The sequence below is a fragment of the Haliotis asinina genome, chromosome 6, assembly GCF_037392515.1.
Source record: "Haliotis asinina isolate JCU_RB_2024 chromosome 6, JCU_Hal_asi_v2, whole genome shotgun sequence".
Lineage (NCBI taxonomy): Eukaryota > Metazoa > Mollusca > Gastropoda > Lepetellida > Haliotidae > Haliotis > Haliotis asinina.
This window is the reverse complement of record NC_090285.1, coordinates 35078001-35105284: the sequence shown is the minus strand read 5'-3', so window position 1 is coordinate 35105284 and position 27284 is coordinate 35078001. Positions and strand designations below refer to the sequence as shown.

At 36.1% G+C, this 27284-nt stretch overlaps 2 protein-coding genes across 3 annotated transcripts in view; both read left to right on the top strand.

The window, feature by feature from the left end:
* The window catches only part of LOC137286530 (rho GTPase-activating protein 8-like), a 44326-nt gene extending 27520 nt beyond the window's left edge, over window positions 1-16806 (top strand). For both annotated transcript variants that reach the window (XM_067818446.1, XM_067818447.1), the window contains 12 exons: window positions 4809-4909; window positions 5708-5768; window positions 6030-6117; window positions 6673-6804; window positions 8886-8972; window positions 9098-9196; window positions 10587-10700; window positions 11333-11403; window positions 11707-11784; window positions 12079-12210; window positions 13186-13292; window positions 16046-16806. In XM_067818446.1, the coding sequence (XP_067674547.1) occupies window positions 4809-4909; window positions 5708-5768; window positions 6030-6117; window positions 6673-6804; window positions 8886-8972; window positions 9098-9196; window positions 10587-10700; window positions 11333-11403; window positions 11707-11784; window positions 12079-12210; window positions 13186-13292; window positions 16046-16213 (1238 nt within the window). In that variant the 3' untranslated portion in view covers window positions 16214-16806. The remainder of the gene's footprint in view (window positions 1-4808; window positions 4910-5707; window positions 5769-6029; window positions 6118-6672; window positions 6805-8885; window positions 8973-9097; window positions 9197-10586; window positions 10701-11332; window positions 11404-11706; window positions 11785-12078; window positions 12211-13185; window positions 13293-16045) is intronic.
* A 7726-nt stretch (window positions 16807-24532) lies between these two features.
* LOC137287820 (uncharacterized) lies at window positions 24533-26790 on the top strand. The gene is made up of 3 exons (XM_067820207.1): window positions 24533-24645; window positions 25390-25548; window positions 26052-26790. The coding sequence occupies exons 1-3, from the start codon at window positions 24533-24535 to the stop codon at window positions 26788-26790; spliced, it is 1011 nt and encodes a 336-aa protein (XP_067676308.1).
* The last annotated feature ends 494 nt before the right edge of the window (window positions 26791-27284 follow it).

Genomic DNA, 27284 nt, shown 5'->3' with positions numbered 1-27284 from the left:
TCTTGGTACACAAATGAAGGGCCTCCTGTAGCCCTTGCATAGGTCACATGCACTCTGTTGCAATGACCTTTTGCATGTCACTCTACCTAGGTGGTGTTACTAAGGCTACTCAGACATATCAGCCACAAGCTCACCTGGCACAGATATGATTATGTATAGGCTGTTGTGATAACAGTAATAAAAAAAAGCTGAAAAGCAAAGCAACAAAATCTTTGAAGAGTGTTTTCCCACTAAGTGACAGTTGTATTGATGAAGGGACCCAGAAAAAGTGTGTGTTAAAATCTTCTGAAATTAATGTAAACATTCAGGATGTGGGAATGTTTGAATGTTAAATACGGTGAGCATTATGCATGTACAAGTTCAAGCTGCTTCTAAAGTAGTCAGCTTTGAACATAGACACAGACAACAGGCGCATACAGTGGTTCATGAGTTACGCATTATGAACTTGCAAATATTTGATAAATCATTATCAATCATAAGGAGTTTGAATGCTCAGATATGCTGGTAAGGATATATGTTTAATGCTGGTTCTTGTAAAGTGGTACCAAAAGCCTTATAAGTACATCATTTATTTTTGGCAACAGGACATTTTTTTCTTAATTATTCTTGGTTTGGGTGGGTGAGGGTGTTGGAGGTGGGTGGGGTTGTTGTGGGGAGGGGGGTCCACTAGAACTCTTGTTAAAAACAGATGAAAATAGACTATGCACATAACCCCCCTTTTTGTAAATGATATATCTGCCTCTGGTTTGTAGGTTGATAGAATGTACCTTACATGTATATTAATTATCATTATGATAAATGCACTAAGGCAACCATCTGCTTTACATTTTGGGTGTGGTTTTCTTTCTGAGCCTTGTTGTCCATTAACCCTGTTCTCATTGTAGTATTGTTTTACAGGGATGACACCATTTAGGCACAAACGTAAGTGAGAAGTAGTCATTGTATATCTCTAACATTGTTGTAGAACTAATGGATCAAGATTTATTGCCTACGAGAGGCAATATGAGGTGACACTTGTCAATCACCACTGTGATTGTGTTACGTCTTACAAGGTAATGTTAGCGTCACAAACTTGTTTGTTGTCTCAATAATAATGCGCAGTTGGACATTTCAGACTTGACTTGTGTCTCATTTGAGTTTGTAAATGAGCATGTCGTGTTGGTGATGAGTGACAGTTGCAATCCTAAATCCTTTGAAGAATACTATAATAAAACCAAAACCGTGTTGGTGATCTTTGCTCCATACGTCAAGAATCATTTCCTTAGTTCAATAAGGGTGCAGTCTTGTAACTCAGATGACACTACTAATTTTTATAGTTTTTACGTTAGTAAATGAGGTCAGACTTTATAAATTATTTTCCAATTTTTGTGGATTGTGACTCCTTACAATATGACTTTTATGTTACTTTCTTTGAAATGTTTTTCTTTCAATGGAAATTATTTAGCAACATAGTCACATAGTTTTAATTCTTTTTTTACAATCAGTCTTGTGCAAACTGTCAAATGTTTTTGAAAATTATTGCAGCTTTGTTCAGAAATGTACCATTTCATTTTAAGATGGTGACAGATAATTTTAATGTATTTTATGTCTTCAAGAAGTTTGGCATCAGGCTTAATTGTTGACTGCCCATGTCAGATGATTTCTGTACAAAAATTATACTACACATCAAAAGTTTACACTCACTAGTAGCCACTTAGTTCAGTTAACTGTTCTAAACTTTAACATAAGCAATAACATATTGAACTTCAAATACTTATGATGGAATCAAACCCAGACTCCTAGAACCCTTAATTTCTAACTCTGACTTTCGAACATACTGGTTTTTATGTATGGTTTTGTAACGTAGCCTGTGTGCTAACCCGTAGATACAGCTTTTTCTGTCACTCAATGTCTATCCATCTGTCATACTAATTGGACTTCCTGTAATCTCTATAGATATAGTTCTTATTTATTTTTTCGACTGATTGTAGTAATACTTGAAATTGTAAGGAGTTTAGTTTCCATGGTGTTCATGACAGTGATGAGCGACCTTGTTTTGTATGTGTTTGACAGACCATGACGATTTGTCTGTTAGCTCTGACATTCTGTGTTTGATATGGAAACTATTTGACCTTTCTGCATGTAGTTAATTGAGGAAACACATGTTAGCTGATGACAATATAAGGTTAGTAGGTCAGGGCATTGATCACTGCTTGTTTTTCTAGCAAAAAGAATGTTACAATGGTAACCTTTGGACACATTTGCAAATCTGAAAGTTATAAACAACTTGTTACATGCAGAGTAGCCTTTCTCCAAGTCTGTACTGACTACTTAAAGCCTTGGTGATAGGTGTATAGTGATTCTATCCTTTAGAGAAGCAGGTTTAGATAAGCAGACAGCAGGACAATGTGTTGATTTTATTTATAATTTTTAGAAATTGTCATTAATTATTAATTCATTACCTTACATACTTAAATGTTATTTCATAATAATTATTCCCAAAGTTTTGGTTCTGTATTTTGTATTTTTCTTATGTTTGTCAGATTCAGATGTTTGTTAAAAGGGGTTGGATGAACAGTTCACAACTGAATGCTTGACATATGAATGTTTTGCGTAATAAATTGAATTGTAATTGGCATATTTCTCAACGGTAACTGTCATGATGGACACTTGCAAACAATCACTGAATCAGTGTGAGTCATGGTTTACACTGGTTTTAGCAAAAGTCCAGCAATATCACAACCAGGGGCATCAGAAATGGGCTTCACACATTGTGCCCACACAGGTGACAGAACCTGCATCTTCCTCATGATGACCCAACACTTTAACCATTAGGCAACTCCTCCACCACCACCCCCTCATTCAATATACTGTAGATTCTTAAATGTTAGATATATTAAATATTGTGAGACCTCAAATTGTTCCTACATAATGCTGTGGTCTGATACTTTTTGTGTTCTGACATGGAGGCTTTGACTTTCATTCGTAATTTGGAACTGGTCAAGTAAGCTAGAGAAATGCTGCTGAATTTGCTTGGTGATTGATGGTTCCTGATAGTGCTAAAAGTCTTTGATAGCAAGTTGTCATCCACATTGAGTTATATACTGGAGAAGATCGGGGTAGAATGGGTCTTCGGCAACCCATGCCTTGCTGACATGTCATTGTATCTCAATTGCATAGATTGTGACTCACGCTGTTCATCACTGAAATATTTAGTCCTGTTTTAATGATTTATAGACTGCTGACATTTGGCTGAACGAGTTGTTGAATAAGAAACAAACAAACATTTAGTATAAAGAGTTTTGTTTCGGTATTCTTTTCCAGTCTGTCGTGTATTTTTAAACTTTACTGGATATTTTTGTATTTATATTTTTGTTTAAAGTCAGATTTGTGTTCATTTGTATTGGTATCTATGCCTGTGCTCATGTGAGTGTATATACAATGTCACATAAATCCCAGCAGCAGTATACATATCCTAGAAACAATAAACAAGACATAGTTTCTGTATTATGCATTATTCATGACCATATATTTTTTGTGTGTATGATTATGTAAAGAAATACTGGTATGAAAAGGGTTTGTTGGGAAATTCTGCAGTGTTACACTATGTTTGGTTTAAATTTTTCTTTCATATTTGTACAGTAGTAATTCAACATTCATTACATAATGGAGATGAATGTTGGCTATGTTGTGCAAATATGCAGCTCAGATGGAGCGGTGTTTGAGACTATAAGGCGAGATTATTAATATATATCATACACCATGAGTGTGGCATACGTTTGATTGGATGAGGAGAGCATCAGACTGTTAGTTGTAATAGATCAGACTGGTGTGAGTCACATATATCACAAGTTCAAATTCTTCTCAGTTGGTAATCTGTAATGCTGAAATTTTAATGCAAAGATTTTCAGCAAAAGCTGTCATGTGTGTATGTTGTTTAAATAGGACAGAGATCTGAGGGTCATGCAGTCAATATTTAGAATCACTTCCAGTCAACATTGTACTGTTTGATTTTATGCACAGACCACATCATATATTCAATCGCTAAAGTGATGTCTCTGATTTCAAATATTATCAGCCATAAGTGCCGTGCCAGACAGTGGCAATTCCTGTTTCATGGAAAACCCAGTCTCTTCATTTTGATTGCAACGCTAAAGTTCAAGACATAGAAAACTAGTATGTCCAGAAAATCATGTGAAACAAGGATTTTTGCTTTGGACTAACACTGAGGAAACTTTGATTAGATCAGTTTATTTCAAGAGGAAACAAGGAATATGTGGCTTCAATTTCAGCATATATGCTACACTTGATTTGCCAGCCAGACAACACACAGGCCCTGCATATGCACAGGGTTTATGATGGGTCAGATTATAGCGCATGCCAAAGGGAAGGGTAATCGTGGCAATGGTGATGGACAAATCATTTCACTTTTTTATTTTGCTTGTAGCATATTGTGTGAGCTTGACAAATATTTGAAATCATATTCAATGTTATGTGCTATTCCGGGTAACATCACTTTATTCCAGAGACTTTTCATTTACACCTTGTTTTTTTTTCATTTTTGTACATTGTAGCAAAGATGTATGTTCAGATGTAATTTTTGTGTAAAAATTATTGATGTATTGTATCAAGGGTTGGGAGTTAGAAATGGTCTCAAAGACTTATACATTAAAGCAGATTTCACTGTTTACATGAAGGAGAGAGAGCTACCAGCAGCATTGTAGAAGACATACTTTCCCTGTCTGAAGCATGCTGCTGAGGACAATTGTAAGGGGGTTCCTACCAGACCCGACTTTCTATGAGCTCATTTTTATTGATTTCTGTTTCAGAGTTGGCAAAGGAGGCAGAAGGTGGCGCATTCAGGAGTGGGGCAATCACACCTGATGGCATCATTGAGGAGGACTTTGAGAAGGTGCTGGGTACACCTCAGGTGAGTAACAATCGGCATATGCTGTATCAGTTCACTTTACTGGCCGAGTTAGTTGTTGATAGTTGTTGCTTTTCTTTGTCTTAGTCTTGAACAAATGTCTTGTGTAAGTTCTTGACAGGCAGGTGGGTGGGAGGACGGACGGACGGACAGATAGACAGTAATGTTGAAAGTGGATTCCTTTTAATGGATTAATGCATTCATTCAAACCTACATTTCACTTACATGAGCTTAGACCTTTTTTGCTTTGTGCAATTTCAGCATTGTTAGAAAATTAGTGTTTAGTGCAGTTGTTTCCTCATTAATGAATGGGCGGTGGGGTAGCCTAGTGGTTAAGGCGTTTGCTCATCATGCCGATTGCCCAGGTTCTATTCCCCTCATGGGTGTGATGTGTGAAGCCCTTTTCTGTTGTTCCCTACCATGATATTGCTGGAATATTGCTAAAAGTGGTGTAAAACCCAACTCACTCATTGCTGAAAACGTTGTCACAAAACTTTACTGGTATTATCCTTCGTGATGTGAAAATGAAGAAAGATATTCTCTATTATACACGTAGAGCAGTTGAGTTTCGATTTACTAATTAGGAGATTTTTTCAACTCACAAGTTTCATTTTAAAAAGGAAATATCCATCTCGTATTGTTGCATGCAATATCCGCATCAGAAAGTTTTACAAATAACTTTCCTTTCGTACTTCTATAGTAGGCACTGTAGAGCCACAAAACAAATTGCTAAGTCAAAAGGATTCAGATAAGATGGCTACTTAATGAACATTCAGAGTGGAATGTTCTATGTTGTTTCAGGAGGAGGAGGCCCAGAGTGAGTTCAGTGATGTGGAAAAGTATGGGATCATCGAAGTAGCAGGTTGGTTATTGATATCTCAAATATATCTAAAATAATCTGCCATCTTATGAATCTTGAATGATCCAAATAGGGGAGTGTACCCACACACACATGAGTCTCAAACGTACAGAACAACCAAAACTATTGAGGCTGAAGGTGATCTTTAAACATTGAGAACAACAACCCTTTGCAATGTATTAAATTCATTTGATTCTGTGTCTTTTGAATGTTTGTTGGTCTGAAGTGATTACCTTGTAATGACGTAAGAATATTTATTTTCAGGGGACGATTTGTGGGGAAGAAAGGTCATTGTGTTTTCTTCATGTAAGCTACCTTCCAACAAAACCTTTGATCACCAGAGACTCTTGCAGTGAGTATTTTAAAAATTGAATGATTTCAGTATTTGAAGTGTTTGGGGTCCTTAGGTTCTCCATATTTTCTGCTATGAGATTCTCAAGATCTCCCGAATTCAGATCTCAGTACTGGTTCCATTAATGATAAAATGTTAAAAAATATTTGAAAAACAAGAAACATTAACTGAAGTATTGTTGCATGGTTAATGGTTTGATGGTAAAGTATCACTGCCGAAGTCCAGCATGATATAATAATCACAGACATATCTTGTCTGCACCTTTCCATGTAGCCATGACCAGGCTGTTAAACAACAAACATCTGGGTTAGAATATTGGCCTTCAGTAACTCATGTTTGTCATAAGGCTTGCTCACAGGGTTGACACATATCATTTGTTCCCTATTGGACAGATCGATGCTCATGCTGATGATCATTTGATGGTTTGGTCCAAACACGATTATTTACAGCCCACTGCCATATATTGGAATAAAGCTGAGAGCGGCTAAAAACTGAACTCACTCACTCACTCCCTGTTCAACAACAAAAGCCTAAATGATGATGCCCTTGTTCCAGGTATATACGCCACACCCTGGACCAGTATGTGGAGGAGGACTATGTGATAGTCTACTTCCACTATGGCCTCTCCAGCAGAAACAAGCCCAAACTCTCATGGCTGATGCAGGCATACAAGGAGTTTGACAGAAAGTAAGTGGAAGAAAAATGACTGTATCTTTACTAAGCATTTTCAAATGGATTATCTTGTTTGAAGTTAAGCATAAGTCAACAGTCCCACTAATCTTTTACTTATATGTGACTCCTGTCTACATTATCGACCCAGAGTATCCTTACATCACTGAAGATGTGATGGTTTTTGATTGAGTCAAATATCAGCTTTGAAAAGAATATAATCAGTTCTATAATGTTTTCCAAATTTTGCTAGCTGTTGAGGCTAGCTGTGCCTGACATATCAAGATTTGTTATGCACTTCATATTAAAGATTGTGAAGATGATGTGCTCAACTGAAAGCTCACTTAGGTGCTGTAGATTATGGTATTATTACTTATTTCATTCATTGATAATATTGTGCTACCTTTCTCCGCAAAAATTTGGAAGGTAAATGTTTTTCCAGAGCATATTCAAACATTGACTTAGTGTACGTAAACTTTCTATTTAGCATTACTCTAGGGATACCTAGATCATGTTTGTTCACGGTTAATATACATTATGTTCTCACTGGTTTCTAGTGGTAGTGTTTTTGAAGTGGTTCAATGAATAAATTAGTTTCCTTCTTTCATTCATTGAAAACTGAACAACTTCCTGGGTAATTATGACATCAGGAACTTAGTCACAAAGGTTTTCATGAAAAAGTGTTTGTTTCCTTATTCCTTGTGTACTGAATATGCCCCCTTTGAGGCCATGCCAGTTTTACAGATTGTTTCAGGCATATATAGGAACAAGTGGAATGTTGCAGTCAGGATTATTTTGCATTTGTGATTTACAGGAAAACGTTCAAAAACAATAATATCAAGAATTTCTAATTTTCATTTTTTTATATCTTTGTTATGAATGTGTATGTTATTCCTGCACAACAATAAGAAATTTGTGTCCAAACAAAACTTAACATTTTGCAGAATTGTCTACATTACTAAGAGTAAATCTAAATGAGTATCTAAATCACATAATCCCTAAATCCTGGACCCATGAAGATCTGTGTAAGAATTAGTCATCAGCAACCCATGTTTGCCATAAGAAGATGCCAACGTGATTGTGTGGTCAGGCTTGCTGGCTTGGTCAACATGTCATTGTATCCCAGTTGTGTAGATCATTCTTCATGCTCTTGGTGAGTGGTCCAGATTCGATTGTTTACAAACCGCCACCATATAACTGGAATATTGCTCAGTGCATCAATCAATCAAAGCCAAAATTGTGGTACTGACAAGAAATATCCAAGACTTTCAAAATTAATTCAATCACTTCTTAATTCAACTACATGCTCAGAAATATATCCGGAAAGTGGATTTTTAGAACCTGTAAAGATTTAGGCATTCTCTTAAACATGAATTGTCCATGTAGTTAATTGTTGTAATAATTATGTCAAATATTTCCTTCATATACTTGATAGCCCATGCTTCTCATAAAAGCAGAATAATGGCATTAAATGGTTTCATTACATGACCAACTGTGTGTCTGGTGGCATTCACCTTCCTGCAAATGTATTCCCTGTTCAGTTTTCTTTAAACGATGAGAGGTTGTTATGTTTTCACTAGAAAAACTTTGCCCTTGGGTTTCATTAAAAAGAGAAATTATACTCTCGTGTATGTATGTTATTCCTGCCATGCACTTAATCTAAATGTATATATATAGAATTTGAAAGAATGACATACCACTGTAATGGAAATGCTAAATTTTAGACAGAATACATCTTTTTAATATAATGTGCACTAAATCCAAATAATACATTATAGACATGATGTTAATGCTTTCATTACTCTCAATTTTGGTGTGTTTCATCAGTGAATGTATTTCATGTAAACCATTGAATGCTTTTCACTATTTCATGCCTCCCCTCCGTCATAGTCCCTTTAGTGAAAACTTGGAAAGTAACAAGAAATTTCCAACTGCACCTAAAACAAAACTCTTGCTTTTGTGGGAAGGCTCCATCTTGAATGGATTGATGTATGTACCGGCCAGTTTCAGTTATTTGCTCACTAATTTGATAAAGATGTTGCATTATCTAACAATAACTCACTCATATTTAAGTATCTCGATTGTAATTTGTTTTTCAGATACAAGAAAAATCTAAAGGCTTTATATTTGGTGCATCCAACAAACTTCATCAAGATCCTGTGGAACATCTTCAAGCCCTTCATAAGGTACATTTTATCATTTCTTAACTATGATGTATGATGTCAATCATAATGAATATTTTCCAAATGTGTAAATGATTCATACATGTTTATGTACATTTTGTCATGTGAACTTGTGTTTCCTACTGCAGTGTTAAGTTTGGCAGGAAGATGATGTACGTGGACTACCTGATGGAGTTGAAGAACCACCTCCACTTTGACCAGCTGTCTGTGCCCCCTCCAGTCCTAGAGTGAGTCCATCAGTATAACATGCTACAGGAGAAAATGAGGTTATGCCCCTAGTATGCCATAGGATTTCATGGCAGAATATATAGGTGCCCAAACTACCTTGCTTGTCATAAGAGCTGACATGAAAATCTGTTGGCAATTAATGTGTGACATGGCTGACATCTGTTTTTATGGCTACCGCTAGACACATATTAGATGATCCTGCGCACTAAACGCATTTGCGACAAGAGAGGCGGTACAACGAATTGGGCGAGTACACTTGGCTGCTACAGGTAGCTTGACGATTATGCACGTGCAATACATGCTAAACGTGACATGAAATCAACAGTGCTAACCCTGACGAAAATCAGCCCGTACAGAGAAATAGGAACAAAATTATGGGATAAAAATATTTCCCCCTTGCTACTCTGATTTAGCCACCACCATTCAGTAACAGATAACTTTTAACATATTAAATAGTTAAATGAAACACAATTAACTATATGTAGTTATTATCTATTAAATATTTAGCAGACGAAAAGTCAACTTTACCCATTAAAACAACACCGCATATTCCTTCGAATGATAAGACTGCAAAATAGATGATTGGGGCATTGACAAGCATTTTAGATATTCAACAATTTTGTTTAAAAAAAACCCCAGGAAAATGTCATTTGCTTTGTGAAATGGATCGGTGGTCCTAAACATATTTGCTCAGTATATTGTGTTGATTCAATTCGTTGGGATTGTACCTGTTCCCAGATCGAGTGTGCTATAACAGTTCATGCGGGGAAAAGGAACTTCTCGATATTTATCAGACAACCTGTCTCCCTCTTGTTTCAAGAGGATTGTTCTGTGGGGCGTTCCCAAGTATGCAAATTGGGGTCATTTGTCATGTCGTGGATCATCTTATATGTGTTTACCAGTAATACTTGATTGCATGCAGGCCTCTGTGAGTAAGGTGTGATATCACTGTATGTTGTTAAATACATTTTCTTACATATTCTCATGAGACTACACCCTTCTAGTTATCACTAAATACGTGTATTGGGTAACACAATATGACCAGTTCAAGATCTAAATATACCAAGCAAGACCTTAGTTGGCCTTGCATTTAGACTTAAGGTTAATGGTGTTAATGGTACCAGTGTTTACCTCTTTCCAATTTATAGTGCACATCTGTACAAGATATGTGTATGTTAATCATCATCTGCTTCAGTGAATGTTATTTTGTCCAAGTTTATGGCGTGAGAGTCTGCAGATTCAATTTACTTAGTTAGACATGTCAGGATTCCAGGCCATGATCTGTGAGTGCAGAGTTGCCCAAATTTTGATTGTGGAACCCAATTCATTTGTTGAATTTGTTAGACTTCTTGTGGCATCAAACCAATCTACAACACTGAACTGTTCCAGATATGATGCAAAGAAGGTTGCTGCCAGGAAACCTCAATATCCGTACAACCAGGGCAGCTCAAACACTGATGGTGGACCTCTCAAGACGCAGCAGTTTGGGGTCACTTTACAGTTGTAAGTGTAGACTTTCACTGACTGGCCATCTTATCTGGCTCAGATCATTCAGACAACAATGAATTTGTCTGCAAACAGATGTACATTTATTGCCCATGCAACATACTCAGTTAGTGGTGACCCAAATTACATGTACATTTCAATGTCAGACTAGATACTACTAGTGGTGAGTGAGTTTAATTTTACGCCACTCTTAGCAGTATTCCAGCTATGTGGTGATGGTCTGTAAATAGAATCTGGCCCACTGATCAACAGCGTGAACATTGATCTACACAACTGGAATGGGATGACATGTGTCAACCAAGTCAACGAGTCTGACTATGCGATCCCGGTAGTCGCCTCTAACAACACTATAGATAACAGTGTATAGGAAATGCAATATTTACAAATAACAGTAAAGATGTTTAGGGTTTTTTTCTTATGGCATTCCAGGTTAAGCAAAATTATTTGACATCAATCATCGAAAAAAAGAGCATTGTCAAATATTAGAGCTTGACTGATGACATCATTCTTGCTTGCTAAAGAAGATTTATATTTGCAAAGATGAGCACAGATGTGATGATATTCGACCATGAGTGCTGTGCTTGCTTCAAAGATTGTATATGTAACTGTAGAACTTCATTCTGTTTCAGCATCAAAGAGCATAGTGGGAGAATAATTCCAATTGTTGTCGAACAAACAATAGATTACCTCAGGGTTCATGGTAATATTTAGTTTTAATTTCAAAGCACTTTCCAATTTCTTGCTGTTAAAGGCCCATGTAGTGGTATATTATTGTTCACTCAGCTAATCAAATGGTGCTTTTATTTAAAGTTCACTGATATTGATAAACATGTAATTTACAAAAGGAAGTATACATCACTCCCTTTACAATTGTCCTTTTTCTTGCTTTCAGTTGCTAATAGGAAATAATTGTGTCAGTTGTTGCTTTTGTAAGTACTAAAGTTGTGTTTTCATTTAATTCTATCCTTTTTTGACAAAATCCTGATTTACATTGCCATTCCAGGGTTGCAAGTGGAGGGTATTTTCAGGAGATCGGCAAATGCTGCCACGTTAAGGGAAGTCCAGAATAAGTACAACAACGGTATGTTATGTCTTGTCTTTGAAATGTCACTTGCTTTATCTAAAAAACATTTTGTCTTAAAATAATGATTCATGATGAAATTATTTTTACTATTATCAAAGACGTGATTACAAAGTAGTGAGGTACATCAGAAACACTGTGGCCTAACTCTTCAGATATTCACTGCCAGACTGACTAGTTATGAACAAAGGGAGACAACCTTTGAAAATTGATTCTCATAGATTTCTCTTGTCTGTGTGAAGTATTATGTATTATCTTCCAAAGTTTACTCAGCAAGTATGTTGATTGTTGCAGGGGAACCAGTTGACTACCAATGTGATGCATATGATGTTCACACGGCTGCTGTGATACTCAAGACATTCCTTAGGGAACTTCAGGAACCTATCCTTACATTCGACCTCTTTGAACCGGTCACAAGACTTAATGGTGAGCTGTTCCTCAGTTCAAGGTTATTCCTGTGTGGTGGAGGTTTCAAATGAAAGAAAGGATATTATTGATATTGATTCAGTACATTTCATGATTAAAGAAATGTTTTGTTGTCTCTTCAGTTATGCCAATGCGTGACTATTACATCTATTCATTACATGTAGTTAGTTCTGTCAAAAGAGTCACTGGCAAGAGATGGCAACTAATGCTTCTTATAAGACGGCTACAAAGTGTACTTGGTAGTCAAGCTCTGTGACTAAATGCTTTGTTCATTGTGACTATATGACATTCATCTCTGCTCACTGCTTCAGTCATTGGTTTGCATGGTCCAGACTCTAGTGTATCAGACAGTAGTAGCTTAGATATTGCTCTCCAATGCTGAAAGTAGAAGTGCTGTTTTGTCATGCTGGAGTGAGTGAGTGAGTGAGTTTAATTTTATGCCACACTCAGCAATATTCCATCTGTGCGGCTGCAGTCTAAATAGTCAAGTGTGGACCAGACAATCCAGTGATCAACAGCATGAGCATAATTTTACACAATTTGGATATGATGACATGTCAACCAAGTCAACGAACCTGACCACACAATCTTTGCAACAAACATTTGTTACTGAATATCAGTTTTAACCTGAATCATTATGTCTATTGTCAAGCAGGAGATCAGGGTCACTCAGACAGAGGTGTAACCAGAGTACAAAATAGTCTCTAACCTGTTAGCTCATGGCTAATAAAAATCTAGTCAGGCCAGTGGCTTCACGGTCACTAGACTGGCAAACAAAATTTGGAAACTATTTCTTACACTGTGTGTAACTCTCATGTGTCTTGTCTCACACTGTCACAATATAGTCTGAAGATTACGAAAAGTAGGGAAAAAGCCCTACTCTCTCACCTAGACATCCTGAAGCACGTTTTTGTCAACCAACATCACCCAAAATGTTGTTATTTCATGGCAGTAATGTAGTATGTTCTGTTTCAGTGATTGACAGCAATAAGCATGTGTTCGAGACTGAGCGCATGCTGAGGGAGGAGCTACCAGAGGACAACTACATCATCCTCAAACACATCGTACATTTCCTAACTGAGGTAATGCTCTCAAGTTCATCACTCCAATATTTGAAGAGAGTCATAAACACATGTATGAGTGATCATAACTGACGAAGAGTAATTGTCTTCCATGTTTGATTTTTCTGATGCAGAAGGTTCTTCATGTAATTACCCGGTGAAAATGGAGGAAACTTTCTGAAGATATCACGGTTATAATGATTACCATTAGTGAAGGCTTCATCCGTTTTCAACTTTTGTGAAATGGTGTTAGTCTTGATTGTTGCATTCTCTGGGTTCCAGAGCATTCAAATCTGAAGATGACATTTTTGAAAATAGCTCCACAAAACTTTATTGAGCACAATACGGTGCTATAAAATTACACAGAAATGTAGAATATTTAATTTCCTATCCGTTGGTAATATAACTACGACTACTTCAGGGGTTTGAAAAATAGACACTGCTAAATATTGTCCAAAACTTTTGTGTGCGTTAAAAAGCAGTAAATTTCTCCCTTTTTTATGGTGCACTCTGCTGATTTTTTTTTAATTTGACATATGTATTCAAAGTGTGAGCGAAGAAAATAATAAGTGTGTATGAAATGGATTTGTGTACTAATGCATAACATCATATGCACAAAATCAATAATGACCCGCAATAAATGTCAAAAATCAATCTATGACGTCAAAACATTGACAGAGGTGGTCATGCACTTGTAAAGAAAAGGGGGCATAACTCCACTATACTTTACATTAGGTCAATGTAACTCAGATCATATGGAGAGAATTTGCTGTTTGATACTGACAGGATATTTTCATTGTCTTTTGCTCACATTGAACCAAACTATTCCAATACAAAGTTCCCCAATGAGATAGGATACCTTTTTGTAGTTTCACAATTTGTAAGAAAAGATGCCAATGTACTGCATCAGAAAGCAGGTAATATCGATTTGGATGGCCCTATCTGATACATAATTTAGTTCTTAGATTCCCATATTCCCCTGTTTGTGTAGATGTACTTTGATTAATTTTGCATCATTATTAACGGGGTAACAGTCACATTTTCAAATGTAATGAAATAACTGAAAATAATGCGACATTGTAGTTGACGTCATGGCATGTTTTGTGTGTTTGGTGATGTTGGAAAAAAATGACACTGGCTTGCTGATTAGTATATATCTAACCTAATTTCATCAAGACATGATCTGGTTTATAGATTTTTAAACAATTTTCGTATAAATATTGTTTGAGCTAGATATTCTGCCATCAAATATTTTTTAATCAAATTTTAATTGACTTTATTATCTAAAACAATGACAACGAATCATAAAACGTTTTTGACAAACTCACACCTGGTCAATCAACATTCATTATTGTTTTGTCTATAAAAACGACACAAACCAATGCAATGAACAAGACAATCCCTTTAAATATGTGTGCCTCTACATTTCATAAAATGTACAAATCATTTTCTTTAATGTTATCAGTTTTACTTATAAGTTTGAATTAAATCGCTGTTTTTAACCTGATCAAACTGCAGTATTTATCCCAACGTACTGAATATTGTACATCACACTAACCAAAGCACATGTTGCAGTAATGGCGCTTGTGTAGAGGCTTAAACTGTGGTATGGCACACTTACTGAGTCAGTTTCCCCTGTAAATATTCAAACAATCAAAAGCTTTCAAAGAGTAATATTTTTATCATTTGCATCATAAATGACGGAAGAAGCCAGAAATGCAGACAAATACTGTTGTCATTCTGGGTGATTTTGCGTTAGTCATGGCGTCACGCTGCACTAAAAGTTTGACAGTTTCTTGTGAATTATCAAATGTCTGCATTGTATCTATTTTTAATTTGCCATTTCTTGCTACAATACTCTTCCCCTGAATATTCTAAGCGTATGGAGCCATTGTAAGCAATGATTAGATGGCTGGATGTTGGGAAATTTTCAAAAATGCTGCATAGTGTGAAATCGGAATTATTCTTTGTTTACATTTCAAACAAGCGCTGTCTTTCGAGCAGAATGTTCGTCTTCATACCAAGTATTTTTCTTTTCGTTTTATCTGTACAGTTGGTATTAGTGACAAAAACCATTTGTAATTTGATTCTAAGATGTGTGGGGAATTCAGTGATGCATTTGTCACAGCTGACTATGAAATATATGTGTTGTAATAGGCGTCTCAATACCAGCCTTCTGGAAACGTGATTTGTATAAACACTATCCAATATGGTGGAAAGCGCGGTCGTGTTAGTGTATTTTGAAAACATTGCAGCCAATTCTGGGTTCATTGGCGATGTTTCAGAATTATCATTACTGGTTACATGATAACTTGATATCAGGGATCATTAATATGCTTTTTTTGAAATTCAATACTCCCAATAATTATTCGATTTTCATATTTCAAAACATACAGCGAATAATGCGACATTTATGGTGAAGCAAATTTTAGCACTTTAGCTTGGTCTGAGATAATAGTGGATGGTACCAAGAAACAGGGAATTTTCCGGAGAATTCAAAACTGTGAATATGTGTGTGGTGTGGTATATTTAGAATTTTATTTGACTTCAAAGTGAGGGATGTAAAGGAAGCCTCGTATATGTCCCTGTGTCATCCTGGGAATGAAAGCTGTGTAAAATCAAACTCACTCACTGTATATCAAATGATACCTTGGGAATAGGTTATCAGTTCTACACCCTCACCAAATGTTCCTGTTTATTAAATATTTAAGAAAATAACGTTTTGAAATCGTCAATCCTGCACATAATAATCATTCATCATTCTGATTTCACAGGTTGTGGAGTACTCTGATGTGAACAAGATGACGCCCATGAATCTTGCCATAGTGTTCGGTCCCAACTTGCTGTGGTCAAAGGGCCAGGCCTCACTATCAACCATGGGTGCTGTCAACAGCTTTGCTCTCATACTCATTAAGAACTTTCAAGAAGTTTTCAAGAGATGATTTTGTTGAGTGATTTAAGTGTGTAAAGTATATAGTCTTGTCATCTAACTGTGGAAGGTATGTTGGATATCTTCAAGGCTGTTCAAAAGCAGAAATATTCTCTTACAAACTAGAGGGGAAATTGGTAGTTATTAAATCAAGAATTGTTATTCAAAATCTCTATTACATTTTAAATGTGATGTAATGAACATTCCCTTCTTTCCATTTGAAACTGTGGAGAATAATTAGAATTAAATGATTTGATGTTTGATAAAAAAAAATGGGAAATAATGTTATTAGAAAATTTAAGAAAAAAATAAATAACAGATTGATTTCCAGACATTATTTCCCAGTAGCTCTGTTGATGATTGATTGGGTTATAGAGAACAAGTCTAGAAGAAAAATCATATTTTGTATACCTTGTTGTATAAAAGTATATATATTCTTAAAGAGAAGAATGATGCAGGATGTAGATCATAGAGGATAGTTGGGCTTATTTATAGAAATGTTACTGTTGAATCTGAATTTGGCTATGACGACAAGCTAGAGTGCTATGTTAAGTCCTTGAACAAACTGTTTGTATTGACATAAGCCATTTTACTGTGAAAGAAAAATTTGAAAACGTGTCTCTTTTGAGTGTTACATATAACCCCAGATTACATGAATATAGTTACCTCATAATCAGACAATGCATCAGCTAAGTCAGCATACTAGTCCCCCATGAATGACACAGATATTGGTGTGTCAAAGTCAAGGACTTTTGGCTTGTGACATGTGTATAGATAACTAAATGTATGCTGAGGAGATTGTATCTAGTCTTTGCAGTGGCACCTTTCCACACTCCCCTATATTTATTGCAATGTCAAACATATATTTTTTAAGGTTTGGGTTCATGTCACCAACATAACTTTCATATTTTCATATGAGCTGTAATATACCATACATAAACAGTCCTACCAAATTATGAAGACTTTGTCACATTTGGATTGAAAATGAGTAATATCTGAAGACTATGCACAAACAGCGTAACTATTTAAGGAGCGCATATTTTAGATTGGAATTTAATGAGAAAGAGCATTAAAATTGTGAGATTCAACCAGATTTCGGTAACAAACTTCTTGTATTTGAAACAGTATTTTACAATAAATCATATATTGGAGAAAATAAGACTAGTATACAAGTAAGAAAATTTGGCACCTATTGTGAACATTATTTGGTGATTAAGGGACTTTGAAATACTCTATTGTGAGGAAGAAGATGGAGACTGGTGTACTGGTGTGGGCATTAACAACTTAGATATGTCTCAAGATGGCCATGGTTAATAAGACTGACGTTTCTCAATGGAGGATAGCCATGTGACACAAACTGATTGTAAAATGTATTTGCAAGGATACACGCAATGATACTCTCCGCTATTTTTCTGTGCAACTTTTTCTTATCCATATGGAAAATATATTTGCCTCAGCTCCTCTTCAAGCATAGACTGTCTCAACTGACAGCTTGTGATGGGAATGCTGAAAGTGGTGGAAATGCTGGAGTGTATTTAACATAACATCTGTTAAATCCTCAACTGTTTGTCTCTTTCCAAGTTCATAACAGCAGCCAGAGTCTGTCTGAAAACAAAGGGTCACACTATGATGTATTCTGACTTGACATAAACAACATTTGGTGCCTTGTTTTAGAGTAACTTGTTATATATATGAAAATGTTAAGATAATTATGCACAGTGTATATAGCCTGTTTTAATCATGTTAGATGATGCAAACTTAACATTCCTCGCTTCAGGAATGAAGTTTTGCTTTGATGACAGCTACTGAAATTTAGGACAGCCTGACTCTGTTACAGAAGTTGTTACACAAAATATTGTTGAGTTATTTTTCAAATTGTTGTAGAAAATTGGAAAGTAATGTTCATGCACAAAGTTATTTGTATGCTACTTTATGCTTTCTTCTTGTAAAATGTTGTATGTATATGTAAATATGTGTAACAATATTTGTAAACAGTTTGTTATATTGTCTGTGGAAACTGATCATACAAAGACTGCACTTCTTTTAATTGCATTGAATAGTTCACTTGACACAGGCATATTAGGTGCACCACAAGAAAGAAAATTATCCCATTGCATATACTGATTTAACGAAGGACACTGAAAGACATCTGTAGCTCTTTATATCGCATGAGTGATTAAACTGTGGTATCATATGGTATGCTCCTCAACCTCATGGTATATTGTTATCACACCTCTTGCACTGTTGATAACTATATTTATCATATAGTGGATATTGTTATACAGTGAACTTAACCCATAAACTTGGTACCTTTATCTGATAAATATGTAGATGATGGCCTCCTAGCAGGAACTGCTTTTAATATCTATGTATTGATTCATTGTCTGTTTCCTCAATAGAGCACTCACATAAGTTCACAATAAGTTTAAATTGACTTCTCCAATCTATGACTGTCAGTGTAGACAAACATGGCTGTGAATCATTAGGCGCCAGATGATAATGGGACATTTACTCATTCACTGTATGTGATTTCTGAAATTACTCCTGTGAGCAGATTTATGGCTTGAATATTAGATTGATTACAGAGCGATATTGTAAGATACTGAGATCATTACCCTCTTTTGTTTCTGTATGTCAAATATTGGTAATAGCAAATGTGTATTAAAAATGCTCTAACTAGACTGTCTTAAAACCATTTTGATTCCAAAGGTGTATTTAATACACACTTGGCTTATACTTTCTGCTCTGTGATGCTCTTCAGAACTTAGTCTTGATCACATTTGACTTTATGTTAAAGGCAACATAGTTTATACATTCAGCAATGAAAGTTACATCTGTATAGGGTGAATGGAAAATGATGACATCAAGATTTTAAAATGCCGTGCTTTAAACTTGATTTTGGCACATCTGTTCAGTGGAAAAACAAAAATTTGGTAATTTATGTGAGGCATACAGTAAGAAATCTTAAATTTTCTTGGACATGATTCTAAAAGTCAGCAAGAGTGAGACTTGTCTTGCAAAATGTCAAACTTTGATAACAGAATGTGTATTACATATTGTATTGATGTAACTGTTTTGGTTCAAGACATATTCATATGAACAGGCTGATTTTCATAAGTTCTAGATAACTGGGCATCCTGCTTGACTCGTGGATTTCCAAGTTAATAACAGTTCATTGGATACTTTGAATCTGACAAAATACTGTGTATAATTAGTTTGACACAAATTATATCTCAGAGAACCAAGGTGTTTACAATATTCTTGTTTGCAATTGTGAGCAACATTAAAATACACACAACACTGTATGTCATAATATTGTGAGATGTAGCTGTATTTCCAGTGTTATGTTGTGTCTGTTGTATGTACAAACCACAATTTTAGTGTAGACCATGCTCATGGCTTGTGGCTTGGGTATTCCCTTTTGTTGGTGCTGATTCTTTGTTAATATTTAATGTACACATCTCAGTATTTAAACCTAGTTTAGAAACTATTTATTTATTGGCAGTCACATGTCACATGCTGAAATCACAAATGTAGATTAAAAAAATCAACGTTCTGTTGGATGTATGTGAAATGTTTCAGAAAGACATTATAACCCAATTTTGTTATTATGTTTCATCAGTTTTAAATGTTTTAATCTTTAGACTTTGTCCCACTGACAGATTATTTACATAAACAATCAATTTATATTTTTGATGACTGAGATACCACCTGATGACAAAAGGAGTTTCAGGGACTGTTAATGACATTTCATCAACTGTAAGAGTATGTATTAATTGATGCCTTCCCTCAATGCGTGAAGCCAATTTCTGGTGATATTGGTGGAATGTTGCTCCAATTTGTGTAAAACTAAACTCACTCATTCACTCACTGATGAAGGAACAAGTCAAGTTGACTGAATGTCCACACAGCTATTAGTTTGCCAGTTGGGTGTTTGTGCTCTCACCTTGCAATGTAAGGAACCACTTACTATTGAGGTTTCTGCTTCACAAGCGAGACATCTTTCATTATTGTACTCAGTTCACTTTGGTAGGGCTAAAACTAGTTGTTTTCTTCTTTACATTTGCTTGCAGGTTCAGCACCTGTACATTACGCGGTATGTCTGTCTGAGAATATCATGTGATGTATAATCCAGTTTATCATAACTCTAGAAAATTGCAATACCAAAGGAAACTTGAGTCCTTGGTTAGTGTAGAAGGTATATATAATATATATAACAGTTATTTAACAGTGTACTCGCAGATCTAATGAATGAATCATGTTTATTTCCACTGCAGTGCAAACAGTGAAATCTTCTTTGTATGAATGAATCAGAGTTCATATCTTTCTGGTGTTCTTTATTAAGGGCAAATAGTTCCTATTTACAGTAAGTATTTTTACTCAAATCAAACATAATTTTCTTCTGAGGTTTTTTTTTCTCTTTTTTCCGTACTGTCTTCAGATTAATATGTCAAAGATGAGAACAAAGGTGAGATAACAGCATTGCAGATTATTTTTAATATATTTACCAGAATATTTAACTCTGAAGGCTGAATTAATCTCTGCTATATAATGCATTATTGTTCTTTGTCTTGTTTCAGTGCAGGTTGCTACGTAAGCCATTTGATTATTTGTTGTTGCTTATCATGAACTGTTCTATCGTTTCTAATGTTTTCTGTTGAAGACATTTAAATCCCTTGATTATAGTGTGTTTAAATCAAATTAGGCTTCCAACACCAAATTATGTTTTGACTTCAAAGTAATAGTTGTACTTGTAATTTTCAGCAACATTTCATAAATGAAGGTTTCCCTGAATGCACAGAAACTTAAGACTCCTGCTATCATTCCACTCTGTTGAAGTGTATGAATAATATGTACTCTGTATAAAACAACATATGATACTAACATATTGTTACTTTTCGTAAGCACAGTAAAAGACAATGGCATGAACTCATTCTGTTAGGCTCTGGACAGTATCACTTGTTTGAAACGTACAGATTCCTTCTTCTTGCACGATTTTCAAGTAACTCTGTCTAATCTCTGGGTCTTGTGAATGGCTTAAAAGGAAAGTCAGTTGAAGTAATGAAATGATGTACCATGACATTATTGTAGGTATCAGAAATCTAGAAAGAGCTTTTCAGTGGCTGTGAGAGGGTCTCTTCACTTGTCAATAACTATCATGGTAGTTTTATGACAAAACATTATTGGCAAACGTTTTCATTATAATTTCATCACGCAAGAAAAACACCTCTTACAAAGATGTTATATTCGGTTGGATAATTGTTAACTGCTGGTTAAATATGAATGTTTTCACCTACCATTTTTGTGCGTGTATACATTGATGCAGTGAAACCGTCCTGTTAGTAATGAAATTGATGTTGAACAAATTATCTGAGTGATGTCTCTGCTTTCTCTGAAACATCATGTCAGTATTCATCATGTATATGAACTAACTATTATTCTGTTAGAAGAAAGAGTTTTGTTCTACGATGTTTAATTTTTATACTTCAGCTGACAATGGTGGCGTACTAATTGGTTATTGATTATTTCTAAGTTTTGCAAAAAACTCTTGAATATTCCTGTAATGTTTCAAAAATTACGTAATAACCATGTCAGTTTTGACTGAAAAATTCTTACTACAACACTAAGAGATACATTATGTGTGTTTTGTTTATTTGTAATGTGCTTGTAGGCAGGGTTAGAATCTCATTGTTGATCAGGGCTAGATATTCTTCAGACCCAGAACTTGTTTGCAACCAAGTTCTAGTTAGGAAGGAACTGTCGAATATTTGGATACTTGGATGAAACCCATTGTGTCCCCCGCTGATACTAGATACTCTCTTGTTTGATATTAAGGTGAAGCCACCTTGGAAAATACTAATTTATTTATTCAATTTGCATCCCTGATATTTGATTGCAAGTAAATTACAACAATGTGTCAGGCCACAACAAACTAAATAAGTATTCCTCAGAATGTCCTCATCCTCCCCAAACAACCATATGACTTTGTTTCCTTGATGGTATTTTTCCTGATCATTTCAACTATTGACAAGTCTGCTTTGTACTCTTTCAGTACTTCAGTCTGACTGCCTTGTTTGGATCAGACTTAAAAGTTATTACATGACACTTGTTGATGGTAGGTAAGCTTGAGATTATTGCAATGTAATGCATTATAATTTGGCATGCCTACAGATTCAAATCTCCATAATCGGATGTATTTATTGAGTTCTGGTTATTTATGTTTTTCAGCCACCTGCAAATTGTAGTTATTAGGATGTCTGTTCAAGGATTTATGTTTTTCAGCCACCTGCAAATTGTAGTTATTAGGATGTCTGTTCAAGGAGCTTGTTTAAGTTGTAGATGTGGTAGGTGTACTGATAGTCGGCCATGTCTTTTGTAGATTCCATCATGACACACATTGGGAGTGAACTGCAAATTGAGGGTATTGTCATTACTTAATAAAATGTATGTAATATTATTGTCTTGACTGTGTTTGTTTTTCATACTATTCGTATTATAAATGAAATAACGGGGATGATAGCTATCAAAGGGTGAAGAAGAAAGTTTTGTTGAAAATGCCATGTGACTAAATCTTTGAACGGCATTTAGAAATTGAAAGCCTAACAAAAGCCATATTCATTGACCTGAGGGAGCAAGCATATGCTCTGAAACCTTGTGTTTTTCACAGTAAAGAAGTTGACATCCATAAGTGTGGCTTTTCTTGCCATGTGACCACTAGTTTGATTGCTGGCATAATACAAGAATATGTCTGTCAATGAGATGTTCTCAGGTTCATCAAGAACCCTTTTGGCAGCACTAAAGATGTGATGGACAAACGTACTTGACACCTCAATGGCATTGATCTATGCAGTGAAACGTATTCATGTTTTGCAGAACATTTTTTTATATAGATTGAAAAGGAATGAATCTTGAAAATGTATGTTAGCCGATCATCATCTTTCCACCACATTAAAATATTTATCTCATTCAACACCACTCAACACAATGCTTGTTGATGTCATGTTGGTATGCTTATTTTTGTTCACAGCAGATGACCATTAGAAAGAAACCTCTGGACTGACTTTCCATTCAACATCGTATAGTGGTTCTCAAAACGAACTTTTTGTTTAGGAGGGCTTGGGTACGCATATGCTGGGAAACATAGTCATGGAAACAAATGAAAGAATACATGAAACTGAAAGTGTTCCTATACCCTTTATGCCCACTGTGGGTGAAAATCCGGAAATAAATAAAGGATCCCTTATTTCTTTCTGTAATTATATCATGATAAATATGTCTGAGCCCTCCCACTCAGCCTTGACCCGCCTTTCGTTCCATTAATGACGTTCCTTCCTGTCTGCACGTAAATGTTTTTTTTTCATATCACACTGTCATTTTTGCGCTGAAATCACATAATTTAAAGTGACTCCAAAACCCAAGAAGCTGAAATTATTTATGATTCTGGAAATGGTTTTGTCTCTTTTACTCCAAGCTATAACGTCAGCGGTTACAGACTTTCATTTAAGTAGACTCCTGCCAGAACAATTGCCAATAAACGCGTCTGTAAATCCTGTTAAGGGTTAACACTTTGTCACAGAATCCGGTACACCCAGTTTATCTGATTGATCTATCAATTTGGATTAGTGGAACCTTTTGCATGTTTTATGTCTAGATCCAGATACTAATCTTACCAACAGAAGACCTAGATTAAAGCTGTCGGATTATCCGGATTGAGACCAGATTTCTTATCAAGGCTCCCTAATTCTATCGCTAAAGCTGCGTCATTTCAGTCACACCGATACACTTGTGAGAAGGCGTCGGAAGAAGGTGACCCAAAACATGCCAGAATGTAGAACTGACAATGAGGATTCGAGTCCCTACAAGACACTAGTTGGAGTGCTGATACCGTAGTGCTACAGATCGTAGCTCACATGGTATGTTCATGGAATGGTGTGGTTATGATCGAGCTATTGTTCTGAGATGTTGAAATAGCATTGGGAACACGCCAGGAAGTACGACCAACACATGCGAGGCTTCGGAGTATATATCTTCAACGTCTGTAATTTTTCGAACCTGTGGTCCTAGGTTTTGCTCTCTTGAACATGCCAAACGAATTTAAGAATTACCATACTTATAAGCGTTTGCGTTAAAACTTATAAGCGTTTGCGTTAAAGGTTTTCTGGAAAAGCTTTGAGAAATTGTCTACCATAGTGAAACCATAGTGTTTATGTACAGATAACATACATAAAATTGACTGGTGTAATAACGATTCAGCTAACCGGAGCTATTATACTGTTTGCTCTGACAAGAAGTTGAAGATTCCAGTGACAGGTATCACTGGTGCTGGTGTACGATGATTCGTTCTAAGAGTATGGAACGCTTCCCCTCATTCGCGGATGGGGAGGATGTTGGCTGGAGCGAGGAGGACACAAGACAGGCTATGTTGGACATCATACAATCAGATGGGTAGGTACACGCATCTAACTGCACCTATGGACGTCAGTGTGTCATAGTCAAGCCTAGAAAGCCTCTAAACATCGTTGCTCGCCATAATTCATTCAGGAGATATCAACGGCATTATCACACCTGGAAACCTAATATCGCCGTTTGCTGTTGGCAATATTGTCAGTTTCATTAAGAAGCTATTATACCACCAGAAAAAAACATGACTGAAATGCCATATACTATAAACTCATTCAGACTTTCACAAAAATGATATTGTCAGGAAGTGTTCTCTAATATAAAAAAAAGATTCTGTCCAAGTGTTATTCGATGTCCATGATTCTTTCAGTTACATACATATTACACACAGAAGGAAGAGACATCCACAGATGTCACAACTGAATGATGATTTATTTTATTTATTTTAATTGACTGGACACATTCCCTTGTTCTTGTGGTAAACATGCTTTTAAATTTGTAAATATGTCCATTACTTTATAGTTGTAACAATTAGATTAATACTTTTTTAAAAACTTAATTCTGTTTAACATTTTTTTTTACTTTTCCATCGTACCAGGTTGTTCTTGCGCCTTTCAGTTTAGTTATGGACAGGTACAAAAGGCCTTAGTTTACCTGTAATAGTTTTTGTATTCATTATGACTGTTGTCATGACGTTATTAAGAAATATTCTACGTAATTAGCACAGTAGATTAAGATTTCATAAGTAAAGTTAAGTTATAATATCCATCATTGATATTTGTTTTTCAGAGAACTCTCCTTTTTGGAGTCCCTGAATTCGCAGGGGAGTGGCGGTGGATGGCGAGGCGCTGTAAGGGACAGTGGAAGAGCGATGTGGAGTTTCCCGGAGCACAAAAACGAAGAACTGACTACACCGGGAAGGGCAGCCGGACCTACAATGGACAGAAAGTACGTTAACCACAACCACCACGATTTACCTGATTTGAAATCGCGATCAAATGTGACACATCATGCCTTTTGCTGTGCTAAATACATTATTTTGCAACATACTTCTCTTGCCTTAATCGGTGCTAAAAGTATCATCATCCTAAACTACTTTTATCATATATGACTATATTCCCTTACTAGCCATGCTGTAATGATGAGATGGCAATCATCGTATTTCTAATGTTCATTTCTAAAAACTGCTAAAATCGTTTTCAAAGAGTACAACTACAAAGACAGGACCCACCCTATATTTTTCTTAGGAAATCGGAGGAGTTATTTGAAACTTTGGAAATAGGTACTTCCGAGGGCACTTCCTCTATCATGATCATGATCATGATCATGAGACAATGTTGGTCAACAGAATTTATTCCAGCTGTTTTCAACCACGGCTAATAGAGATTATTACAAACCCAATGTAAGCTTAAAACGACCGTTTTAATTAGTGACGATGTCCTTAATTTCAGCTCGATTTACGAGTTTGATCGACTGGCAACACCCGGAAGAGAGTTACCTCCCTCTCGACCCCAGAGGACAAGGACAAATTACAGTTCTGAGGCAGACGTTGACACTAAACGGGAGCGAGAATACATCTTAAGATGCAACCTGCCGCGAAACCCTCGAGGTCCTTTCAACAAAATGATACTCCAAACCTTTTATAAAGCTCCCAAATCCAAAGCCATAGGGTACGGAATGCCCAGACCCTTCACAAGAGAAACGAGCATGCATCAAAATGCTGTCTCGTCCATTAACTCAAAGACTCAAAGCTACATTACGATAAACAGACACAGGTCTCTGTGTCAACCTAAACCATGTTCCAGTCATGACGTGCACGATCAACAGTACTGCGACATATTAGGACCAGGCACGTGTTCCAGATGTATAGAGAGTACAAACCGTCACATTGCTAAGGTAATTCAGAAGAAGTTGTTCCCGACTATTGAAGTGTCAAGCCGTTGTTTGGTCGTACCCAAGTTGTCCAGGTCTCTCAAAGAAGGTCACATGAAACAAATTCGGAAACGTCCTCCTCAGGAGTTTAATCTCCCGGACTTTGTCAGGGGTCCATCGCGACAGATGCAGCATATCAGCTTGGAAAACCTTCATCGCAAGACCCACCGTAGCAAGATTTCTACGAGTGGATCCGTACCGTCAGCCTCTTTCTATACAACAGGTACAGGCTCCATTACGTCCGTGAATACTGGGTAGTGGAGATAAAAGTCGATACAGGTCTTTCAGGATTTTGAGGAATGTCGTGATTTGTCTCCAGCTTAGGCAACTTTCTTTCGCCTGCAAAACTGCCAACATTGTTTTAACATCCCTGAAAAAAATGAAATGGACCATATCACATATAAAGTAGAATTAGTGGGGATAACAAACAAATTGTTATAGAACAAATATGAACAATTTGAATGTGAAAACTAATGTGTAATGGAGCTATGTGCCATGTTGATTATCAAGTTTAAAACAAGAGATTGCAATTTTGTTCAGAAGAAACACAGAATACCAAATGAGGACATACCGGTTTATGGCTTTACAATGATTATTGCATTAGGTTATTAGTACATTGAAGCTTCCTGTATTTTTCACATTGTACTAAAATTTGGTCATGGCTGTACACTGCATCTCAGGGATGTGATTCTATGCAAATTAGCGGTGGTCAGCGTTAACACACAAAGTGACTTACTATGTGGGTGGTAACA

Excerpts from the sequence above, each read along its gene's own strand:
- LOC137287820 (XM_067820207.1), top strand. The coding sequence starts at position 24,533 with ATGATTCGTTCTAAGAGTATGGAACGCTTCCCCTCATTCGCGGATGGG. Across the intron at positions 24,646-25,389 it reads GACATCATACAATCAGATGG|AGAACTCTCCTTTTTGGAGT; the intron begins GTAGGTACACGC and ends TTTGTTTTTCAG. Across the intron at positions 25,549-26,051 it reads GGACCTACAATGGACAGAAA|CTCGATTTACGAGTTTGATC; the intron begins GTACGTTAACCA and ends CCTTAATTTCAG.